Below are 22438 nucleotides of genomic sequence, written 5' to 3' on the forward strand. Positions count from 1 at the left end.
TATGGGACATGAACACATTACCTCTTTGAGTTTTTCAAAAGCTTTTTGTGCCTCTTCACTCCATGGAAATGCTCATTTCTTAGTCAGGTCTATTAGTGGGGCAGCCAATCATGAGAATCCTTTAACAAATCTCTTGTAATAACTACACAGTCCTACAAATCCTCTTAAATGTGATAAAGTCTTAGGTTGAGTACAATCTACTATCACCTCAATTTTCTCCTCATCTACACCAACACCTTGGACATTGATCTTATGCTCCAAATACAAAATCTCCGTCATTCCAAACTCACATTTAAATGCCTTGGCAAATAGTCATGCTGCTCATGTATTCCAAATACCTCATCTATATGTTTTAATTGTTCCTCCCATGTTTTACTATAAATCAATATATCATCAAAGAAGACCACAACAAATTTCCTTAACTGCTTACTGAATACTCAGTTCATACAAGATTGGAACATGGTTGGAGCATTAGTCAATCCAAATGGCATGACTATAAATTCAAAATGCCCAATGTGACTATTAGCAGGATATCTGTCAATGACAGAGCAGCCATGAAAATCCTACCACAAACCACAAACCACAACAAAGAGGTTGTAGAGCTACTAATTGAATAGACACCTCCTAGAGAAGTAGTAGATTCTAAGTAACATGTCCCATTAGGCGAATATATGTATGGAGAATGCAAAAGTTGGGGATCTCCAAAAGGAATCCCTGAAAAGATGTGACACATAAAAGAAGTTACAAAATAAGTACCATGAGATGAAATGAAGGAGTAATGTAACACCAAATCAAAAACACCCATGGCAAATGGTGATAGCAGACTATGAAGAGGTTTTGGGTAAAGAATACTTTGATATTAAGTTATCAAGCAACAAGGGTAGAGAAAACAAAACCACACTAATAAGGAGGAGACTCAGCCCATCCACAAACCAAAACAAGAGAAAGTCAAGCAGACCATGGAATCATCAATCAACTTCCAGTATTTGGAGAGGATAAGACTGAGGTTGCCAAACATATATTTCTACTAGAATCATTATGGCAAAGGAAAGATGTGGACAAATACAATATCAAATTACTGAACTTTCTAGCATCCCTAAGAAAAGATACCTTGGATTGGTACAAGAAAACATACCCTAAACATGATAAGGATTGTGAGGAAGTCAAGAAAGATTTCTTGGCAAATTTCGACACTCCAAAAGTACCATCCACGAGTGTAAGTAAGATGAGAGACTTGGTGCAGAGAAAAGGAGAATTAGTGAAAGAGTGTGATAAAAGGCTTGAACAAGTATCACACGAGTTAAAGGAACTGCTGACAGAGAAACAGAAGATAGAAGCCTCCAAAAAGATATCTGGTCTGCACTAGATGGTAGAACTTTTTATAAATACTCAAATGCAGTACCTTCGGCCTACCGCATTGAAGCACAGCCATGGAGGAAGGCAGACAGAGAAAACAATGGTGAGTCAATAGAAAAACTACAATTGGTAGTGGAACAACTCACTTTGTGCCAAGATATAATGGCATGAGAAGAATCAAACAAAGGAAAACAAAACATATGGTGCTCTTACTGCTCACAATAAGGTCACATGAGAAATGATTGCCCTAAGGCACAAGGTGAAAAGAAGGGAGCAGCAATAAAAATGGAACTAAAAATAGTACCATAAAAGTTCCAATTAGTGTTCTACGGCTTGTGTGGAGAGTGGGACAACCATGACACAGATAACTATCTGTCAAAATCTTTCCATCTGAGAAATATGGAAGCACACTCGAACCCTAGATGTCCATTAAACCATGGATATAATAGAGAAGTTGACCAAGTCACCAAACAATGGCCTATGTCAAGAACTTGCAGAATGTCCTTTATATACACAAAATATTGGATATAGACAGCCACCATGGAGTAACAACAGAAATGCTAATGCATTACAAAATACCCCCTCCACAAAATTACCAGGAGGATACTAGATCATTCAATTACAGAGGAGATTGAAGACGCGGGAAGGGGAATCTTTAGAAGAGATGATGCAAGTTGCTATAAATACAGCAAGCCTGGTCACTACAGCATGGAATGCTAATCAAATAAAAGGAAAAGTTGGGTATTCTATGATAATGAGAACCATGACTATATAATTGAGAAAAAGGTTATTTGATTTTTGTTTATCTATTATTCAACTAATCTTCAAGTTTTGTATTCTATGTTAACCTCCTATCCCTCTCTTATTACTAAGTCTAAGGTATAAATACAACACACACACAATACTTTGGGGCATAGAACTCCGGTCTGTGACTCCCCACTTTTCTTGCTAACAGTGATATGTGAAGGCTGTTTTGTGATCATCTTTCTTTCTCAACCATATTTGATAGTACCTAGAACATAAATCAATCTTAAAGATATATACTGCTTCGTGGAGTTCATCAATTAATTCATCAATTCTAGGGATAGGATAGCAGTTTCTTGAATTGTTGCCTCTAGCTTCTTTGCCTCAACTGCATAAGCTAATTATTTTAGACTTGTAGGCCGGCAGGACTGCTGCTCTAATACCAATTGTAATGTCCCACTATAGAATTTTCCTTAATTTTTATTAAAATAAATATCCCATGTTCACAATAAGGCTTACAAAAATTATTATAATTTTGATATATAATTTACATTGAAAATTTAATAATATAATTTAAAAAATGCAAAGTTATTTTTAAATATCTGTTGTAATCTTCTTGTAGTTTGCATTTATTTTATTTGTACAAATGCCTTGAAGTTAAGGGTTTTCATCCACTAACTTGCTGAAGACATTAAAGGTTATCATCCTTGAATTTCTGGTCTATGAGGAATTTCGTCCTCAAGATTGTTGAATCATTGATTCATAATCCATTAAGGAAAGATAAATAATAATCTCTACTCTGAATTCCCCCTCCTTCCACTAGATTTATCTTCTTATATACCCCTATTATTTAATGGTCATAACCCTTGGGATGCCTCTTGACCTTTTAGTTAACATCTATTTATTCTTTGTTTGAAAGAGATCACAGCTGTTCAAGTAATTGCCCTGTTATGATTTCTAAATATGGATTGACTGTCTTTTAAAGACCTGCTGGGATCGACGGGTATTTTGTTTAGTTGGGAATATCTAAATGTGGATGGTAGCATGACACAATCTCATGTACTAACCTATGTCCCACATTGGCAAGCCTGTCACTATGTCTGGATGAGCAATTGGAAGCCAAAAAAGAAGACCTAGGTGTCTGTCCGATACTACCTACTACCTTTTTCTCTTTAGAACTTCATCCAACATTACAATTGCCTAAACACAAAGGAGCCTCCCTATTGTGTCAATTTAAGGAGCCTCCCTAGTGGCTTGGGCCATAATATTGACAACTTTAAGAAACATGATGTGTGCATTTAAGCCCTGGCCTTGACCATGTTAGTATGAGCAAAAGAACAAGATGATAGAAAAGGGCGTGCCTCTCATCGAGAGTGCACAACAATTGATAGTTCTTGAAATTTACTATTACAGCCACCACATTAATATTACGACTACCATATTAATGACAATACAAGAAGCTCATTAATGAGTTGCAACAACTACAACCACTTTATTTTATGACCGACACATAACCTCCTGATTTATTACATAGAAAGTGTAGGTAGACACTTTATTACATCATATTCTAATATAGTCTAATGCCCCTCTTAATGACTAAACCCAAAGGATCAAGATGTTTGTTATCAAATTACAATATGGATCCTCAGATGTGCAGAAACAGGGAGAAAAATCTGCACTTGCAACCTTCATGACAGTGGCACTTGAGAAAGATATTGCGGAAAAACAAAATGAACATGTTCAGTAGCTAAATCAGTGATTTTTTTCTCCAGGGTCGTTCATCTGATTGAGAAATTTCATCCCCATGTACACCTTCCAAAGTGAAATGATACCACTTAGGCATCTAATGTGCCTCAAGAAAATGCTATAAAGGCAACACATGAACTAGTGCTTCAACCAGACTGGAACAACCTTTAGTCCTACATATATGATATACAAGTGGAGAAGAACTAGCCAAAGGTTGACACACAAGCTAACTTGATGAAATGGAAGATTCATCTTTCAGAGGTACCACAATAGTAAATTTAGGAAATTTGCTAGCCTCTTGTTAAACGCATGAAAAATATGATTTTGTCTCTTTTAGATCAGCATCTCAACTAGCAATGACTTTGTTCATAGAAATGTTAATAAGCTTGTATGCCTCAGATTGTTCACTATAACGGATAAACAACAAATAAATATCTGATACTTTTTGGAATCTAACTTATGTCTGTTCTACTCGAGAACTAAAGTGCATGCAGCTGTGACTCAACCAAAAATACAAAAAGATGTCACCACAGATTTGTTTCTAGACCAAGCTCCCTCCCATGCAATATTACTCAAGGCTTTGCAAGGACTTTTGTTTAGAAGATAATCCATTGTGTTCACAACTTCTCGCCAGTACTAGTAGGGTGATGTTCCTACTATGCATCATGCATCATGCATCATCCCATCTCTATGACAGTCCTATTACACCTTTAATACCACTTCATTCTACAACGAAGTGTATGGTGCAACTAACTGCATTGCAGACCTCCTTTTTCACAGCATTCTTTTAATTGCATACCTTGAATTTTAGAAAGACACAATAGCAATCAGGCTTCTTCTTTAAGAAGTGAACCCACATCTTCTAAGGAAATCATCCACCAACAAAGAAAATACTTTAAACCATTGCCAATGGGAGATTTATAAAATGTTTGACAAAGATCTACATAAATGCAATCCAAAGTCCATTAGCATGTCATGCACCTTCTATTAAGAACAACTTCTTCTTTCTAGCCAACACCCAACACACAAATCCTATCTCCCTGTATAGGAGGTAACCGCAAACCATATGGACTCTCTTAAGTTTGGTCGAAATGAAGATTGTAATATCCCCCTTAATTTTTTCCGATTTTATCACAAAGTTACATTCAACACAACACTTGTTAATGTTAGGAAATGAAAACCAAATGTTGCTGAAAGTAACCCTCCACTTTCTGAGCACCGAGAGCCCAATCAGGGAGGGTGAGAGCATACAGTGTCGAGGGGATCATTAGATGCCAATAACTGAAAATGATTACAATCTTCGAGCGGCAAGCCAGCCCCTTCCGCTTATACAACAGGGTATTGAAACAATGCAATCACTTGGCGGTAAACCAGCCAAGGACAAGCCAAAGAACTGAAGAATGCAATCACTCAACCGCTTGTTCAGCGGGAGGACTAGAAATGAGATTCAAATCAACTCTACCGCTTATGCGGCGAGAGGACAGTATTACAATATCCAAAATAGGCGACAAAGTCAGCCTCTTCCACTTATGCAAGGGGTCTTAAAGCAATAATCCAATCAAATGGGTTGTTAGTACTACTAACCAGCTTACAATGCATAATATGGATTACAAACTAAGAGAAATCACTATTCCAAGATAGGCAGCATGGCCAGCCTCTTCCACTTATGCAGTGGGACAAGAAAGAACAATAGGAACTGTTGTTAGTACTACTACCTGTTGTGACGTTTTCACACATCGCCCCATTGCAAATGGGGACCCCCTTCTTTTTAGGCCCTGCCAGTCATTTGGCTTTGTTTCTTGGGTCTTTCCGCAACAATCTCTGCAATCTCTCTGCTTTGCAAGTGTTCGGGGGTCAGATTGATCAAGTCTGCTTTTCATTTGAGCGAGTTTGGTGAAGTCTAGGGCATGTTTTGTCCCTTTTTAGGGTTTCTGCCTTTTGTCCTAGATTTTAGGGGGTTTCTGTTAGGGTTTTGAAAAAACTGAACATACGACTGGAATTAGGACCCTTCAAGGAACCTCCCAGTAAAATTTGAGCCAAAACGGAGCAACTTTCTAGTTTTAGAAAGTTCCTATTTTTTAGGGATTTTACTGAGTCCCAGATTGGTCTAATTTTGCCAAAAATCAAACTTACTATTTTTAGTAAGTTTCTACTTTTAGTAAGTGTTTTTCTGACCTATTTTGCCCAGACCTTGACATTTTGAAACACTTACTATTTGGGAAAATCTATTTTTGGCAGGATCTTCACAGGAAAACACTGAAAGCTGAATATCTCCGAAGACACTGAAGACTAAACGTTCCTGAAGACCATTTCTAAATCCAGAAAAGTCAAAAGGCAGACAAGTTGGATAAAAAATGGTTAAGTTTGGAACTCCTATTCCAGAAGAGGAAAGCATGCAAAATCATCCAAGTCCAGAAATTCACATCAATCCACCAATGTCATCCTGATCCGAAAATGACCTGAAATTTGACTAAGTTTGGAAATTTGGAAGATCTTCCAAAATCCAGAATTTGCATTATGATTCCTATGGACCTGAAACCACTCTCAAACATCCTGACAATATATATGAAATATAACTTAAAGTATAAGAAAGGAAAAGCATCTTCAATATGTCTTTTTCCTTTCTTATACTTAAATGTTATATTTCATATATATATATATATATATATATCCTGACGAAGAGCCTGAAATGATGGAAAAATCCATGAATTCATGAACATGGTGAAAATGCGCCCAAGACTGGGTTGGGGCACTAATTTCAAAAATGCATTCACAAGTGGAAAAATCCACTAGTCCATGGACAGGGCCAAAATGCGCCCAAGACTGGGCTGGGGCGCTAATTTCAAAAATGCATTCACAAGTGGAAAAATCCACTAGTCCATGGATAGGGCCAAAATGCGCCCAAGACTGGGCTGGGGCGCTGAAACCAAGAATGCATTCACAGGAGGAAAATTCCATGTATCCATGGACAGGGCTAAAATGCGCCCAAGACTGGGTTGGGGCGCTGAATTCAAGAAGGCATTCACAGGAGGGAAATCCATGAATCCTTAGCATGGTGAAAATTTCACCCAAGCTAAAAATTGAAATTTTGCCTAAGGCACGAAATCCAAGGAGTCAAGGAGGAATAAAAAGCAGAATTCCCCTCGGGCGAATTTTCGATTATCCTATTTTTAGACACCAAATCCCGACCAAATGTGGAAAATTTTATAGATTCAGAATCGGGGTGAAATTCTTCATCCAATGAACCTAGCTCCTAAATTCTAGGAGGATCCCTAAAAAATAGGGATGTTGAAAAAGAGACCTGGACAATTCACAAAGTAATGGAAATTCCTTCCTTCGGGACATAATTCAAGGAAAGGTGAAAAATTGACTAAGTGTTGGAAATTCCTTCCTTCATGACAGAGTTCCTGAAAAACGTGAAAATTTGGCTAAGTGTTGGAAATTCCTTCCTTCACGACCGAATTCCAAGAAAGGTGAAAAATTGACTAAGTGTTGGAAATTCCTTCCTTCATGACAGAGTTCCTAAAAAACGTGAAAATTTGGCTAAGTGTTGGAAATTCCTTCACGACGGAATTCTTGGAAATGTGAAAATTTGGCTAAGTGTTGGAAATTCCTTCCTTCAGGACAAAATTCCAGGAAAGATGAAAATTTGGCTAAGTATTGGAAATTCCTTCCTTCGGAACAAAATTCCAAGCAAGGAAGAAATACACCCAAGGATAAATTGAACATAAAATTTCTTAAGGCAAGGAAGGAATCAGGGATGAACTGAACAAGAAATTTCCCCTCTAGAGAAAAATTTGAAAAATCCATGCTCGGGCATCAAATCACATCCAAATTTCAAAAGTTTTACAAATTTGGATTCGTAGGAGAATTTTCTCTCTCCTGGACTGCGGAACCCTAATTTGGAAATTTTCCTAAAAAATAGGAAATGTGCATAATTGATGAAAAACCTTCTCTGAGCAAGGAAAGTTGAAGAGACTTCAAGAAAATTCTTCCTGAATCAAATTTTCCCTCTCCAAAAATTCCAGATGTGCAGGAGCGGATATACGACGGCGGGGTCCACTTGCATGGCGAGGATCTATTGAACACATGGCAGTAGAGTGGCGCATTCATTGCCAGAATATTTGACCAAATGGCGACCCGGTCATTGCATGTTGAATTTATGGTAGATTCCTTTTGCATGTAGCCACCGCATGTGGAAATGGTGGATCATATATGACATAATGGGGTGATTTTTGCATGGATGAATATTCAACGCATGTTGGGCGAATTTGGAGGTGGTACATTTAATGCGCAATGGATGCTATTTTGGGTACTTTTGAATTAATTGTATATGGGCATGATGGGTTATTAATTGGAGATTCCCACCTTGTTGCATCATGTGTGGAGAATCTTTTAGGGAAAACCCTAATTAGGGTTTGCATGTAATCATGGCCTGAGGCCTATATAAAGGGGTGACCCCCCTCATTTGAAAAGAGGAGGGAGCTTTGTATGAAATTGTTGCGATAAGTTTTTGAGAAAATAATAGTGAAACATTGTTCTCTGATGGTGTCCACTTGAGTTATTTTTTCAAAACTTGCATGGTTTCACCTTCCTCACTTAGATTAGAAGTAGTAAAGTGCTTTGATTTCAATGGAGAATGTAATGGTGTCTGATGAATTTCCATGGTTCATACTTTTTGTATCTTGCTGATTGTAAGTTGCAGTGTAAAGTTAGCCTGAGCCACTAAACTTGTGCTAAGTTTGGTTGTGGACAATCGTTTGGATTGCGTCGTTTTGGGTATTCAAATGCACTTTCTCGATTTGAAAATCCTTCAATATCCTCAAAAGATTGCACCGGTTCTTGCGGAGTTGTAGTTTATCTTGGCGAAGCAGAGCTTGGTTTATTTGAAATTTGTCCACCAGAGCACTATTCATTGTTATCACTGCCCTTAGGAGTAGATTTAGATCCTTCTGAACCCTTTCCCTTTTCTTTCAGTTCATTTTAGTCCGTTCGAAGTAGCAGTATCGCAGAATTGTCATATCCGATGATGGAGTTCCAGCCACAACAAAGAAGTGAAAGAATGATGCAAACGTAAGGCCCCTTGGATTACCAGCAAACACATCAGCCAACTGAGTCACGTCCGTAGCATAAAGGAACCTTGGAGTCGATTGTTTGAACTTCTTGCAATCTTAGCATGCAATCGTACTTTGATCAAGAGTGAGTGAAGTGACCGTTAGGCAACTTTATTCTGTGTTAGACGCTGTCATAAAAAACATGTCAACACTACCAGCATTACAACATAAATCATAGAAGTAGAGAATGGAGAACCAACAGCTGCAAATAATAACCAAGTTCCTTCTTTCCACACCAATGAACTTACACACCCAAAATCAACTCCCAACACCAAAAGCTCAAGGCACACCAAGAAAGCTCTTCACACACCCAACTTCAAATTCTGAAATTAACAATAACACACTGAAAATACGCAGACCAGCAAGCTACGGACACACTAAAATGCTCACAACATCCGAATTGCACCAAAATGAGTTGGGAAATCAAAATAGAAACTTGAGTTTTGTGAGAAATTCGAACCATGAATCAAAATTAGAAAGAGGATATTTGCAGATTGAGGCAATTTTTTAAACTGAGTTGCCAATTAGAAACCTTTTGGAAGATGCCAATCTATAGGCCTAGTTCGAATATGAAGTGGGAAAACAAATTAGAAAGTTGTAGAATAAGATTTTCGAACTTGAAGAGACGACAGTGCAACTCAAAATCAAATTGGAAACTTTCTCAAGGTTGAAATTGAATTTAGAAACATGAATTGGAAGGATATTTGCGTGTCTCTAATTTTGAAAACAAACTTCATTACAAATACATTCTTTACTTCTTTATTCTCACAGAAAGAAGTTCAAACTTTCTGAGCAAGCTAAGGAAAACACTGAGAATTATTTCGCAGATTGAAGGTCATTTCGAAGAAAATTTGGTAGATTGGAAGTATTGCAAGGTTATCTCTTGCAGGTTGGGCGAACTTCTTGAGGAATTTTGATTTATCAACTTCATTCTTGTCATGTATCTGCAGACTTTTGGAGTTGAACTAGCTGGTAGAAGGCAGATTCGTCAATTTTTCTGAGTTTTCTTGAAATTCCTTCTATCTTCTAGCCTTATTCTCATTCATTCGAAGGTGAAGTTGGTTTTAAAATGCAGTTTTATTGCATTTTCTGAGTTTTCCAGATTCATTGGAAGTGATTTTTGTGAATGTATCCAAATTTTCAATAAGGATCATTTTTAGATTAAATGGGATGAGGGTTTTCAAAGTTATAAAACCTGTTTTGGGATTGCAATCATAAATGTCCTTAGAGTGGAGAGTTTACATGTGAAAATTCCATTTTCATGGCTAAGTATGAAAGTGAAGTAAAAGCTCCAAATACTTAACCATTCGCAGCCTCAATTTTCTTTAATCAAAGATCTAATTTCTAACTTAAGCTTCATGTTTATTTGCAGATTTTAGGCACGATGAAGTTCCAAATAGACAAGGATGCTCCTCTTGAATCAAGAATGACCTCAAAATGGAAGAATATCAGCGATACTAACCTCGGACATATCAATCTGAGGGAGTTCAAGAAGAGGATGTTCGGTTTAGATAACCTTGTGCCTACCGTGACCGCGCGAAAGATGATGAAGAGTGGTATCGTGCATGTTATCGGTTTTCTCCCTACCATGCAGTGTACAGAGTTGGTAGCTGAGTGCGCTAGGCACTATAACCCTATCAGTAGGGATATTGTCGCACCAAATGGAAGAGTGTTGGCAAACATCAGCGATGAGGCCACTAGGGAAGCCTTCAGAATTCCAGAATATCATAATGTTGTGTACGTAACCAAGGATGAAGTTGATCATATGTATCAGGATCATTTGGAGGAGTACGACGCCATCGTCAATCATTCCTGGCTGGACAAGCCAAGGAAAGGTGCCTCCAAACTACAGAGGAAGAGCTTGGTGAGGGCGTACTTCAAAGAGGATATTGGAGATATGATTGTCTTATTGAACAAGATAATGGGTAATCCTCAAGGCACTCCATTTGAGCCTTGGATGTATTATTTCATAAACGAAATAATGAATGGAGTCAAGATGATAGACTGGGCTCGAATGATAAGTGATAACTTGGACAGCCAGCTGAGGAATCTAGAAGCAAATAGGACCTTTTTCGTGAGCTCATACTTGTTCTATTCCCTGGCTAGAACCTACAGATACAGAGCCTCACCTGCAAAGGGGAAGTGGGAAACAAGGAAAATCAGTTTCATGTCTATGACTGTTATCCCCAGCTTCACATGGGAGAAAAGTTCCCATTTGAAGAGGGTGAATGATACATTTCTGATGCACATCACACGGACACTGCAAGGTGGATTGCATCAGAGACTCTCTCAAGAGTCTATGGACTTCATAAGTAGATTCGGATATTGGTATATTCAATACCCGAAGTTCACCTACATCAAAATTCAGGGGTTTTCCGGATCTCTAAGCTCCCAACTTACCCTACCAACCGAGTTGTGCTACTAGAGATTGTGAGGCAATTAGAGGGCTATATGACAGTTCAAAGAGATAAGCAGAAGAAGGCAGGAACCTCCTCTCTCACGGTTGGAAATGGACTAGAGACGTGCCTGTCATCACAAGCCGCTACCACTGCAGAGAAAGAGCTGGCTTGGTACCCTTTCTACCAGTACAAAGCAAGAAAGAACTTTGATCCATTCCATAAGATTAAAAGGGTCAAAGGGATGACATTTGAGCACAGAGCTGATTTGGAAGATTATTGAGCTAATGCAGCCAATAGTTTCGAAATCAGGAGGAGATTTTGGTCAAGGATTCCCTTGAACATGGTAAGAGCAACGGAAGTATTCAGAGTTGTTGATCAAGTAGAAGACAGTCTTGAGCTTCAGTAGCCAAGCTTTGAGAAGATGAGGAATGAGCCACTAGCCTTGGTTGATTGGTCAGAAGGAGAGAAATCAGATCTCGTAGACCTCATGAGGTCGGTGGTCGAATACTCCAAGTGGTGGACATCTGAGAGGACGAAAAAATTGAAGTCTAAAGGTGTGGCCCTGACCTATGATTTAATGAGAGTAGATGACTCTCTGTCCTCCAACCCTTGCATCCCTGCAGGCAATGCTCGGAATCTAGAGAGTGTTGGATCTCGGAAAAGGAAGGAATTAGTTGGAAGCTCTGGAAAGGCCAAGGGGAAAGAAAGTTGTCGGGGAGAGGCGTGAGTCCAACGAAGGTCATTCCATTATGAGTGCCGCATCTCCTGTGCCTGACCAAAATGCAATTGAAGAGCAAGAGATGGACACATATATGGTAGATAATGAAGTGAGAGTGCCTTCTCCTTTGATCGAGGAAATAATTAGAGAAGTTGTCCAAAGTCCAGATAGGGAACTGTTAATTTTAGCACTTCAGATTAGATGATGTTCAGAAAATCAGAATGTGTTTCCAACTAGGTTAATTAGATTTTTAGACTTAAGCATGATAAGAAATGAATGCAAAAGAGACAAGACAAAGTTACCCTGGGAAAACCTCCTAGGAGAAAAAACCCAGCCAAAAAAGATCCTTAGATCTGATTATGGTTTTAGATTCAATTGACAATTACACACTTATCTGGAGTATAGAAGTTGCAGTCACAAGGAAGATGGTATGGAAGACTACACAGCTGGTTTGTTGACAGTGATCATGTTTTACAGTCCTTCTAACTTGTCTTGTTGTGTATGCACCTTTCAACTAGTTGCAGTCCTTTGCTTGAGCCTTCAATGGAGATTCATGGAATTCGTAATCACCAATTCTGCTGTTCATTTGGTTCGATGTGATCACTAATTGGATCTGTTGTTCATTCATGAAGTTCGCTGTGATCACTAATTGGATTTGCACATATATGGAATTCGCTGTGAGCACCACTTAGATCTGCACATAGATGTAGTTTGTTGTGACCTACTACTTGTAAGGGAGTTCCCTGTACAAGAAGAATACATTCATTGTGACCTATTGCTTGTAAAGGAGTTCGCTGCACAAGGAGGATATATTTCGCATTTGCTTGCAGACTACATAATGATATTGTGAGAGGTATATGACGTATTTATAAGAGAGCAACCACTCCTAATCAAGTCGGCTTATGATAAATTAATAACCTTTAATTTATTTGCATCACTTTAACCGAAACCCTTTATTAGATAAGGTCAGCCCTATTCATGTAAGTATGTTATCTTGCACGTAGCGTGGTATTAAGGAATGCGAGATGTATAGGGCCCAACCCTAAAAGTGGCGTGTGGGATGAGAAAAGGGCCCAGCCCTAAGAGTAGCGTGTGAGAGGAGAACGACCCAGCCCTTGGCGGATTCCAATGTTGCCTTAAGGCAATTGGAATCCGCATTCTACCTAGTTACAATCAACACTCCCTCTTAACTAGGGAGAAAGATAATCTTACAACCTGGTTACAAGATTAGGGCCCAACCCTAAATAATACATACAATGTTTAAATTGTAATTTGAACTTAGCTGTCAACTTCAAATATCCCTGAGAGAGGATCACAACAAGTAGTCACAATAGTAGCCCATAGTATTCATCTTGTACTGCCTGTGGAGAGTGGATGCACACTTGCAAGTCATGAATACATACACAATTATTCATGCACATCATGGAGTCTTTCCATGCCATCAATCACGTATATCCATCATACATTGTCTTTACCCCAGTCTTCTCCCAAAGAAGAATGTAACATCATAATCTTTCATCTTGCACCCAAGCATAGAGTGGAGATACATAATCATTGCTCTCCATAAGCATGGAATGAAAACATAGTCCTCCATCTTGCACACAAGCAAAGAATGGAATAAACATAATCGAAATATTTTAGTCTTCCATCTTGCACACAAGCATAGAATGGAACTACATAACATAATCTTCCAACTCGCACACAAGCATAGACTGGATCCACCTTACATTGCCCGCAGAGGGTGGAGAGGATCTTTTCTACCATCTTACATTGCCCGCAGAGGATGGTTAACAATTATACTTCTCCCTGAGAAGATTACAATACCATCTTACATTGCCCGCAGAGGATGGTTACCAATTACACTTCTCCCTGAGAAGATTACAATACCATCTTACATTGCCCGCAGAGGATGGTTTAGCATTTACAATACCATCTTACATTGCCCGTAGAGAATGGTTACTAATTACACTTCTCCCTGAGAAGTTTACAATACCACCTTACATTGCCCGCAGAGGGTGGTTGATACAACACAATGTATCACAAAGGTTGAGACTCCCTCTCAACCAAGGCGGTGTTCTCCATAGCTCCAAATCTAACTGAAGCTTCAAGAGACTTGGTGAGAACATCTACAACACAGAATTGTCATGCCATAAAACACTGAATTGTCAGGTATCACTATACAATTCTGATAATAAATCAAAACAGCATAACAAGAATTTTGAGAAACCACACTGCTTCTCTTGATGCAACACTTGCAACAATGTATTTAGCTACAGTAATACTTAATGTAACTGAGGATTGTCCCTGTAGGTCCAAGAGATCGTAGCGGGTGAATGCTTGAAGTGTTTTCCTTGTCCGTAACACTTCTTGACCAATCTGAACCTAAGCAGCTTCAGCCCATAATCAATTGTGTCTTGCAAACATCAAAATATGCTTGCTTGCAACAATATGCTTAGCTGAAGCACTCGCCAATCAACCCGCCTCTATTCAGATGACACTGCAAGATCATAGTTGGTTGCAGAAATACTCAACTTTTTCAAGTTAGTTTCCATATAGGTTTATAATCCATAATTCTAACACAACAATAGAAAACTTGACTTAGAATAATTTCATTAGATCCTTGCCACACTTCTAACCTAGAAGAAATGCATTTTAGGTTTAGATCTTCTATCTCAATTCTAAGCTAATTCTTTCTTATATTAAATCATGAGACTATCTTTATGTCAGAGTTTGATCATCAGAATTTACATTTCAAATAATTTAAGGAACAGGTTAGAATCTTTACAAAAACTCTAGGCTTATCAAGTACTCTTTCATACCAAGAGTTTTATTGACAGTCATAGGGCTCCCTCTTAATCCTCAATATCAGACTAATAGCCAAGCATCCTAGATCATAATTATTCATAAACAAGGATGAGAAATGCCAACTTCACCTTTTATGAATAGGACCCATGGCGCAATTATGATCAGGACATATCCTCGAACTTCTTCTGATTGAGTGAGAAGATCCTTATGCCTTACTTCAAAGCTTCCTCTGAAGTCACATCAATCCAAGCTTACGGATTTCTGATGTCAATAAGGCCTTGCTCCTCGACATACATCACCTACTATATGAGGTTATATAAAAATGACCTTAGGTGAGGATCACAACATTCATGATAAGTTAGATGTGTTCTTTTAACAGTATAACCAATGATCCATAGAATGCTGAGACAATACCTATATGACACAAATTAAAAGAGTCAGCCTGTAACACATCACCATACTTTACACTTCATGATAGTAAATACTCAACTGAGAAGTCAGTTTTATGTAACTATTATAGAATCATTCAATTGATAGTCAAAAACTCAATCAGATCATAGGTGAGGAAGTACTGATAGAATGTTTACAAGAAGTATACTTACCAATGAAGATACTAACCAAGCAATGATAGTGAGAGCCTATACTTCCATGAGACAATAGCAATTAGTAAGCTATAGTATATAATAAAATAATTCTGATAAAGGATTTCATATCAACCTCTAGATATCCAACAGCAAATACAAGCATTTGAACAATAAATTCCTAACTCACTTATTTATGGCATTAATGAACACTTCATTTACTCAATTAGCAGCGATACTTATGTAACTGGCTTATTTTCCCTTACGCACATAGATAAAGGCACACACAAATTAAACGAAGTTCAAAACAGAGAGGAAATATTCAAGTTTGCAATGTCTTTACAAATATATGAAGTTCAACTTTTCTTCTTTGTTTTGATCTCACTCATTTGGAACAATTAAGCACTAGATATTTAATGTGGGCATACTTCCATCTTTAATTTTAGTATTTAATTGATCAGGTCACAGACAGGCACGTACACAAAATTTCCCCTACTAGGTTTAGGTCTGTTTTAACCATAATTTAATCTATTTCAAAATACTTATGACTTCAATTAATTTATCAATTATTGACTAGTAAATTGTTCATTTACCATACTAGAGAACTAATTATATCATACTAGATAATTAATTTTATCATCCATAATTCTTAATGCAAGTGTCAACCTACGTTACTACTTCAGTTCTAAGGAAGAAGGGGATGGCTATGTCACCAAAGCGCTCAGAGACCAAGATTCAATAGGCTCCCTCAAGGTTTACAGTTCCAAGCCCTTACCCTATCTCGGGATCATACCTTCAAAGTTTATGGGACGCTGATCCTTACCCTATCTTGGGAATCATCCTATTGATTGGATTTAGACTGCCCCTCTTTGGAAACAACTCCATTCTCAACTTTCTTAAATACTGACAGTAGTAACAAGTATTAGGCTATAAGTACACTAACTTGTCATGTATTATGAATATATATGAAATTAAGTATAACTGTCATACATATTGCAGTCCATATTAATATTATTATTAAATTCTGCATAAGATCATTATTAGGTATCATATATTAAGCATGCACTAAGCACATACCCATGCATACCACCTAGAACAAAGATGTTACTACCTGTAACTTAAAAATAGTTATGATATGATCCGATCCAATCCGAGGTGATATCACTGGATGCTTTGATTTCTTTCCTTTATGTCTCTCAATATGAGGGAGAGGTCACACCTCCTCATCATGTATGTTCTTTGGCAAGAGACACACCCTTTCACAATCAGATCTGCAACTCTTATTTAAATCAGATCTTAACCACTACATAAAGTTGCAACCAAAAATAATAAGCCCTTAACAACAATCTTTAATAACCAAGCATCCTCTTATAATATTCGGTTTAACAAGGACTAAAATAGAAGATTCGTTCATTTAGCATTTAATGTTTTCATTGTTATCAAAGTCGTCTTTGAAAGATCCTTATATTTACAAACATGTCACCAAAGAAGGAAAGGACAAGAGACTGAAATTACATGATTAAATCTGATCGCTGGTTAGTACGAACCTATCTCTGATATTTCTATCAAGCCTATCTTCAACTTCCAGCCTCATTAACCTGACCTGTGAATGAGACAACAATTTGGAAATAAAGGAGTATTAATTCTGAAAATTGAAAGTTGATCTAGCCTATAGCTCTGATACCATGTTAATTTTAGCACTTTCAGATTAGATGATGTTCAGAAAATCAGAATTTGTTTCCAACTAGGTTAATTAGATTTTCAGACTTAAGCATGATAAGAAATGAATGCAAAAGAGACAAGACAAAGTTACCCTGGGAAAACCTCCTAGGAAGAAAAACCCAGCCAGAAAAGATCCTCAGATCTGATTATGGTTTTAGATTCAATTGACAATTACACACTTATCTGGAGTATAGAAGTTGCAGTCACAAGGAAGATGGTATGGAAGACTACACAGCTGGTTTGTTGACAGTGATCATGTTTTACAGTCCTTCTAATTTGTCTTGCTGTGTATGCACCTTTCAACTAGTTGCAGTCCTTTGCTTGAGCCTTCAATGGAGATTCATGGAATTCGTAATCACCAATTCTGCTGTTCATTTGGTTCGCTGTGATCACTAATTGGATCTGCTGTTCATTCATGAAGTTCACTGTGATCACTAATTGGATCTGCACATATATGGAATTCGCTGTGAGCACCACTTAGATCTGCACATAGATGTAGTTTGTTGTGACCTACTGCTTGTAAGGAAGTTCGCTGTACAAGAAGAATACATTCGCTGTACAAGAAGAATACATTCGTTGTGACCTATTGCTTGTAAAGGAGTTCGCTGTACAAGAAGAATACATTCGCTGTGACCTGTTGCTTGTAAAGGAGTTCACTGCACAAGGAGGATATATTTTGCATTTGCTTGCAGACTACATAATGATATTGAGAGAGGTATATGACTTATTTATAGGAGAGCAACCACTCCTAATCAAGTCGACTTATGATAAATTAATAACCTTTAATTTATTTGTATCACTTTAACCGAAACCCTTTATTAGATAGGGTCGGCCCTATTCATGTAAGTATGTTATCTTGCACGTAGCGTGGTATTGTTGATGTGTATTTTATACACAATCATACACAGAATAAAATACCTAAAGGCATCTTATCCTCTCTTGAGAAAATAGTCTCTAACTGCTGAAGATTCGCGTAAAGGATCAGTTAGGTAGACTCCAAGGTTCTTTGATGTAGGGTCTCTACGTGTGGACAAGCTCCAGTGGTATGATGTGATTTTCAAAAGAACGTTCCTCTTATCAACTTCGCCACCCTTGGAATCTTTGATGTGTTCTTCAATGTCCTTGGCAAGTTCGCCTAACTTGAAACTTCAAGTTCGCCTCTCCTTTGGATAGTAGTTTCGCACCACCTTTGATTGAATTCGCTCCTCTTCTTGAATGATAATTTCGCCCTTCCTTTGTATGAAATTCGCTCCTCTCAAACACAATTCGCACTATTCCCTTTGTCTTCCTTAAATCGCACTTGAGATGATAAAATGACAATGTGAAAATAATGATCTTCACCACCCTCTTTTATAAGCGCTTACCACCAATTTGCTTAGGCCGACTTTGGTAAAAAAATAAGGCAATTTAAATGATTTTTAAAACAAATAATAAAGGCCGACCTTGACAAAATAAACCCAAGCGCTCCCTTTTGATTTTTATTAAATTAATAATTAATTATTAAATGCCTTTATTTTTAATTAATAAATTTCGATTTTTTACAAAGGCAAAAATAATTAATAAATACATACCATGCGCTATTTAAATGCTTTTAATTAAATATCGATTTTTTTCCAAGCATTTAAATAAATTCAAAAAAAATGTGTTTGAGCGCCAAATTTTGAAGATGAAGGATACGTACCTCATCGCCCTAGTCCCTGACTGAGGGACAGGAGCGATCCATTACCTTGGTCATGATCCTTGCATATTTTACGTCCAAGGTCTTCATTTCTACGTTGAATTTGCCATTTTCCTTGGGATCTTCGAACTTGATTGACTTATCCTTGCGATTGAATGTCCTTTTGTGGTGATATCGCCCTGGTCCTTGTCCAAAGGACAGGAGCGATCTTCTTGTTTCCACGTCCATCTTGCATCTTTTAACTTCGATCTTTCATTGTAAAGTGAGTAACACCCTTGTTCGTTCCTTTTGCGCTTGTTCCATTTGCTCGCATGAAGTTTTGAGCGCATTAAAGGGATCATCGCCCTTGTCCCTTGGAGAGGGACAGGAGCGATCTTGGCTTTGTATGCTTCACTTCACTTTGCTAGCTTCCAGATTTATATTCAACGGGTTCATAATGCGTCCTTCCATTCATCCATGCCTTGAAATCGGTCGTAACTTGGCGAGAAAATCATCTATAACAAAAATCGCTCTGGTCCCTTCCTGAGGGACAGGAGCGAACTTAAGCATTTTATTGTTTTTGATCAAGTCTGGATGCTCTATCATGCTCATTTCGTCCTTCACCATGCCTTTGATGTCTCGATTCGTCCGAACAAGGTCAGGAATGGCTCAACTAATCATTTTCACTCTGGACCCTTGGTGAGGGACACGAGCGATTCGCCTTGGTCCCTTGGAGAGGGACAGGAGCGCTTTTCGCTCTGGACCCTTGGAGAAGGACACGAGCGAAATTTGACTTTTCGCACTCTTTATCAGGATAATTTTAATGGAATATAACATTTAAGTATAAGAAAGAAGAAACATAGAAGAAACATAGAAGGAAATGTCACTTATACTTTAAGTTATATTCCATATATACTTTCAGGATGTTTGAGAGTGGTTTCAGACCTCCAGGAGTTATATTGCAAAATCTAGTTTTTGGAGGTTTTTTCAGTTTCCAGACTTAGTCAAATTTCAGGGTCAGGACATTCCAGACTTAGCCAAATTTCAGGATCAGGACCTCACTCAAGCCGGACTTGGTTATCCATGTGATCTCCCCGACAGCACTTCAAGTTATATTCATTTGATAAAATGTACCTCTTTGGACCCTTTCACATCGTCAAGACGTTAAAATCTTGCAAGGACAAAGCAAAATTGGATTTGTAGCTCCGGTCCTTCACTGAGGGACAGGAGCGATTTTTCCCCTGGAGGCATTTCTGTGTTCATGAAAATCTTCAATTTATATTCAGTGGAAAGATCTCGCCTATCTCCATCACTTCCAATTCGTAATTCATCTTGACCCTGCAGGAATAGTAAAATATTTGAAAACGAGCTCCCGTCCTTCACTGAGGGACAGGAGCGATTTTGCTCCTATAGGCCAAAATAACATGATTTTACACATTTTAACACTTCACAAGGCGAAAACAAATCATTTGAGACGCCTAGGATCAAAAATCAAAAAAGTCAAAATTTGGTCAAAAATATTCAATTGGACAAAAATTCACATTTCATCTTCAACACTTAGACAAATTTAAGCTCTGCATCAACATTCCAATTGAAAATTAGACCATTCTGGCGAATTCATTGCATTCAAAATTTGCATTCTAGAGAAGGAAATTCAAAAAGCTCCCAAAACCGACTGGATTTTGGCCTGAAAAGACAAAAATAAAAACCCTAGGGCTTGACCCTAAATCCAGACAACTAACAAACTAACAAAACCCTAAAAAAGCAAAGCGAAAACGAACAAAACGAGCACAAAACATGGGTCCCCATTTGCAATGGGGCGATGTGTGAAAACGTCACAACAGGTATTAAGGAATGCGAGATGTATAGGGCCCAGCCCTAAGAGTGGCGTGTGGGATGAGAAAAGGGCCCAGCCCTAAGAGTAGCGTGTGAGAGGAGAAGGGCTCAGCCCTTGGCGGATTCCAATGTTGCCTTAAGGCAATTGGAATCCGCATTCTACCTAGTTACAATCAACAGGAACAAGTTTTAAATGCAGCCACAGAAGTTGAAGAGCCTGAGCCCCCAGTAGTTTTCCTTGATGGTATAGTTACTGGACCAGGAAGGAGAGATGATGGATTTGATCAAAATATTGAGGAGCAGTCAACCATTCCTGATTGGTTGAGGGAAAGGATAAGGGCTAAGGTCCCTAAGGAAACTCAATCTGAAGAGAATACAGCAGCATTTCTGGCAAAGGTGAACGAACCAATCATAGTCAAGCCACCTAAGCCAGCCAGAAAATTCTCTTTGATTCAGAGGGATAGTGCAAGGTTTAGGACAGTTCAGATAGCTGTGCCAAAGGAAGGAAAAACGCGGGACAATATTGCCCCGGAGGATTATAAGATTACTACTATAGAGTTGGGTAAGCCTACTCAGGACCAAGAAGTCCAGTACTTTGACAACTCTTGCAATGCCCTCAAGGCAAGGCTAGCCCAAGAGAAGGAGAAAAGAAAGAAGGTTGAGGAAGAGAACCAACAGTGGAAGAAATATATTCTGCATCTAACCAGACCACTCAACCATGAGATACCAGTCACCCTTCGCAGCCTCTTCAGCAAGAGTCAATGAAAGATTACGAGGACATGAAAGGCATATTCACACAGGCTAAGGAATGGATTTCAGATGCTTCAACACGTGCTGACATACTTGTAGAAAATTTAGTATCAGCACATGACTCGGCCTCTTCATTGGTCAGCCGAATTCAGGACTTAGCTGCAAATTGGGAAGATGTTGAAGAAATTCAAGATGAAATACTTCTGCAATTTAAGATTATCCGAGGTCTGTCAAAACGAAGTTTGGTGGATGCAGGTGTCATACAGGCTGGGGATAGATATGACTTTAACACCTGGTATTATGCTTTGGTCACTAGGATTGAAGTCCTAAAGAAATCCGAAACTAAGTGTTTTGAGACAGAGGAAAGTGTCAGAGAAATTTTGAGTAAGGTGTTTCGTGTAGCATCAGAGATCTGGAAGAAAGAGAGTATACGAGAAAAACACTTGCAGGCAAAGAACCTGAGAGCCTGAATTCAATCGAGTTTTTTCAAAGACTCGAAGATGATTGATAAGGACATCTTTCAAGGATTGCAAGTTTTCTCTTCATTGACAAGAACTTTCTTGTCCAGGCAATTGAGTGGGAAGGCATCCTGGCCACATGTACTGATGATGTGGACTTCATCGACTTCCAGATTAGCAACTTGCTAATTGTCACTATGGAAGAGGTTAGGCTTATCGTGTCCAGATACATTGAATCTACAAAAGAGGAAACTGGACACTCACCTCAGTGACAATAGCAGTTGTGCCACTTGTCACTTTCTCATTCTTTCAAACTAATAGAGCTTTAGGAAACCCTAATTAGGGTTTGTAACTTTCAATTTGGGCCCTTGATCACTGTTTGATCTTGGTCGTTCATTGATTTTTGAAAAACTATATAAGGCTACGTCCTCTCATTTGGAGAGTGAGGTTTTTGAAATATTGTTGCACATCACAATATATTGCATGTGCGCTTTCTCTTAAGGCTTTGTAATCTCTGGTGTTTGAATGATTAGCATGGTTTCAATTTCCTCA

At 38.3% G+C, this 22438-nt stretch overlaps 1 protein-coding gene across 13 annotated transcripts in view; it reads right to left on the reverse strand.

The window, feature by feature from the left end:
- LOC131052772 (lysine-specific demethylase JMJ27) overlaps positions 1 to 22438 on the reverse strand; it is a 107485-nt gene that overhangs the window by 21681 nt on the left and 63366 nt on the right. For 2 of the 13 annotated variants that reach the window (XM_059207446.1, XR_009358242.1), the window contains one exon: positions 17011 to 17066. The exons of 10 other annotated variants lie outside the window; for them this stretch is intronic. In XM_059207446.1, the coding sequence (XP_059063429.1) occupies positions 17011 to 17066 (56 nt within the window). Of the gene's footprint in view, positions 1 to 16978; positions 17067 to 22438 lie in introns of those variants that run through there. One more of the 13 variants, XM_059207445.1, reaches the window with a different exon arrangement.

This window comes from Cryptomeria japonica, chromosome 6 (assembly GCF_030272615.1).
Source record: "Cryptomeria japonica chromosome 6, Sugi_1.0, whole genome shotgun sequence".
Classification (NCBI taxonomy): domain Eukaryota; kingdom Viridiplantae; phylum Streptophyta; class Pinopsida; order Cupressales; family Cupressaceae; genus Cryptomeria; species Cryptomeria japonica.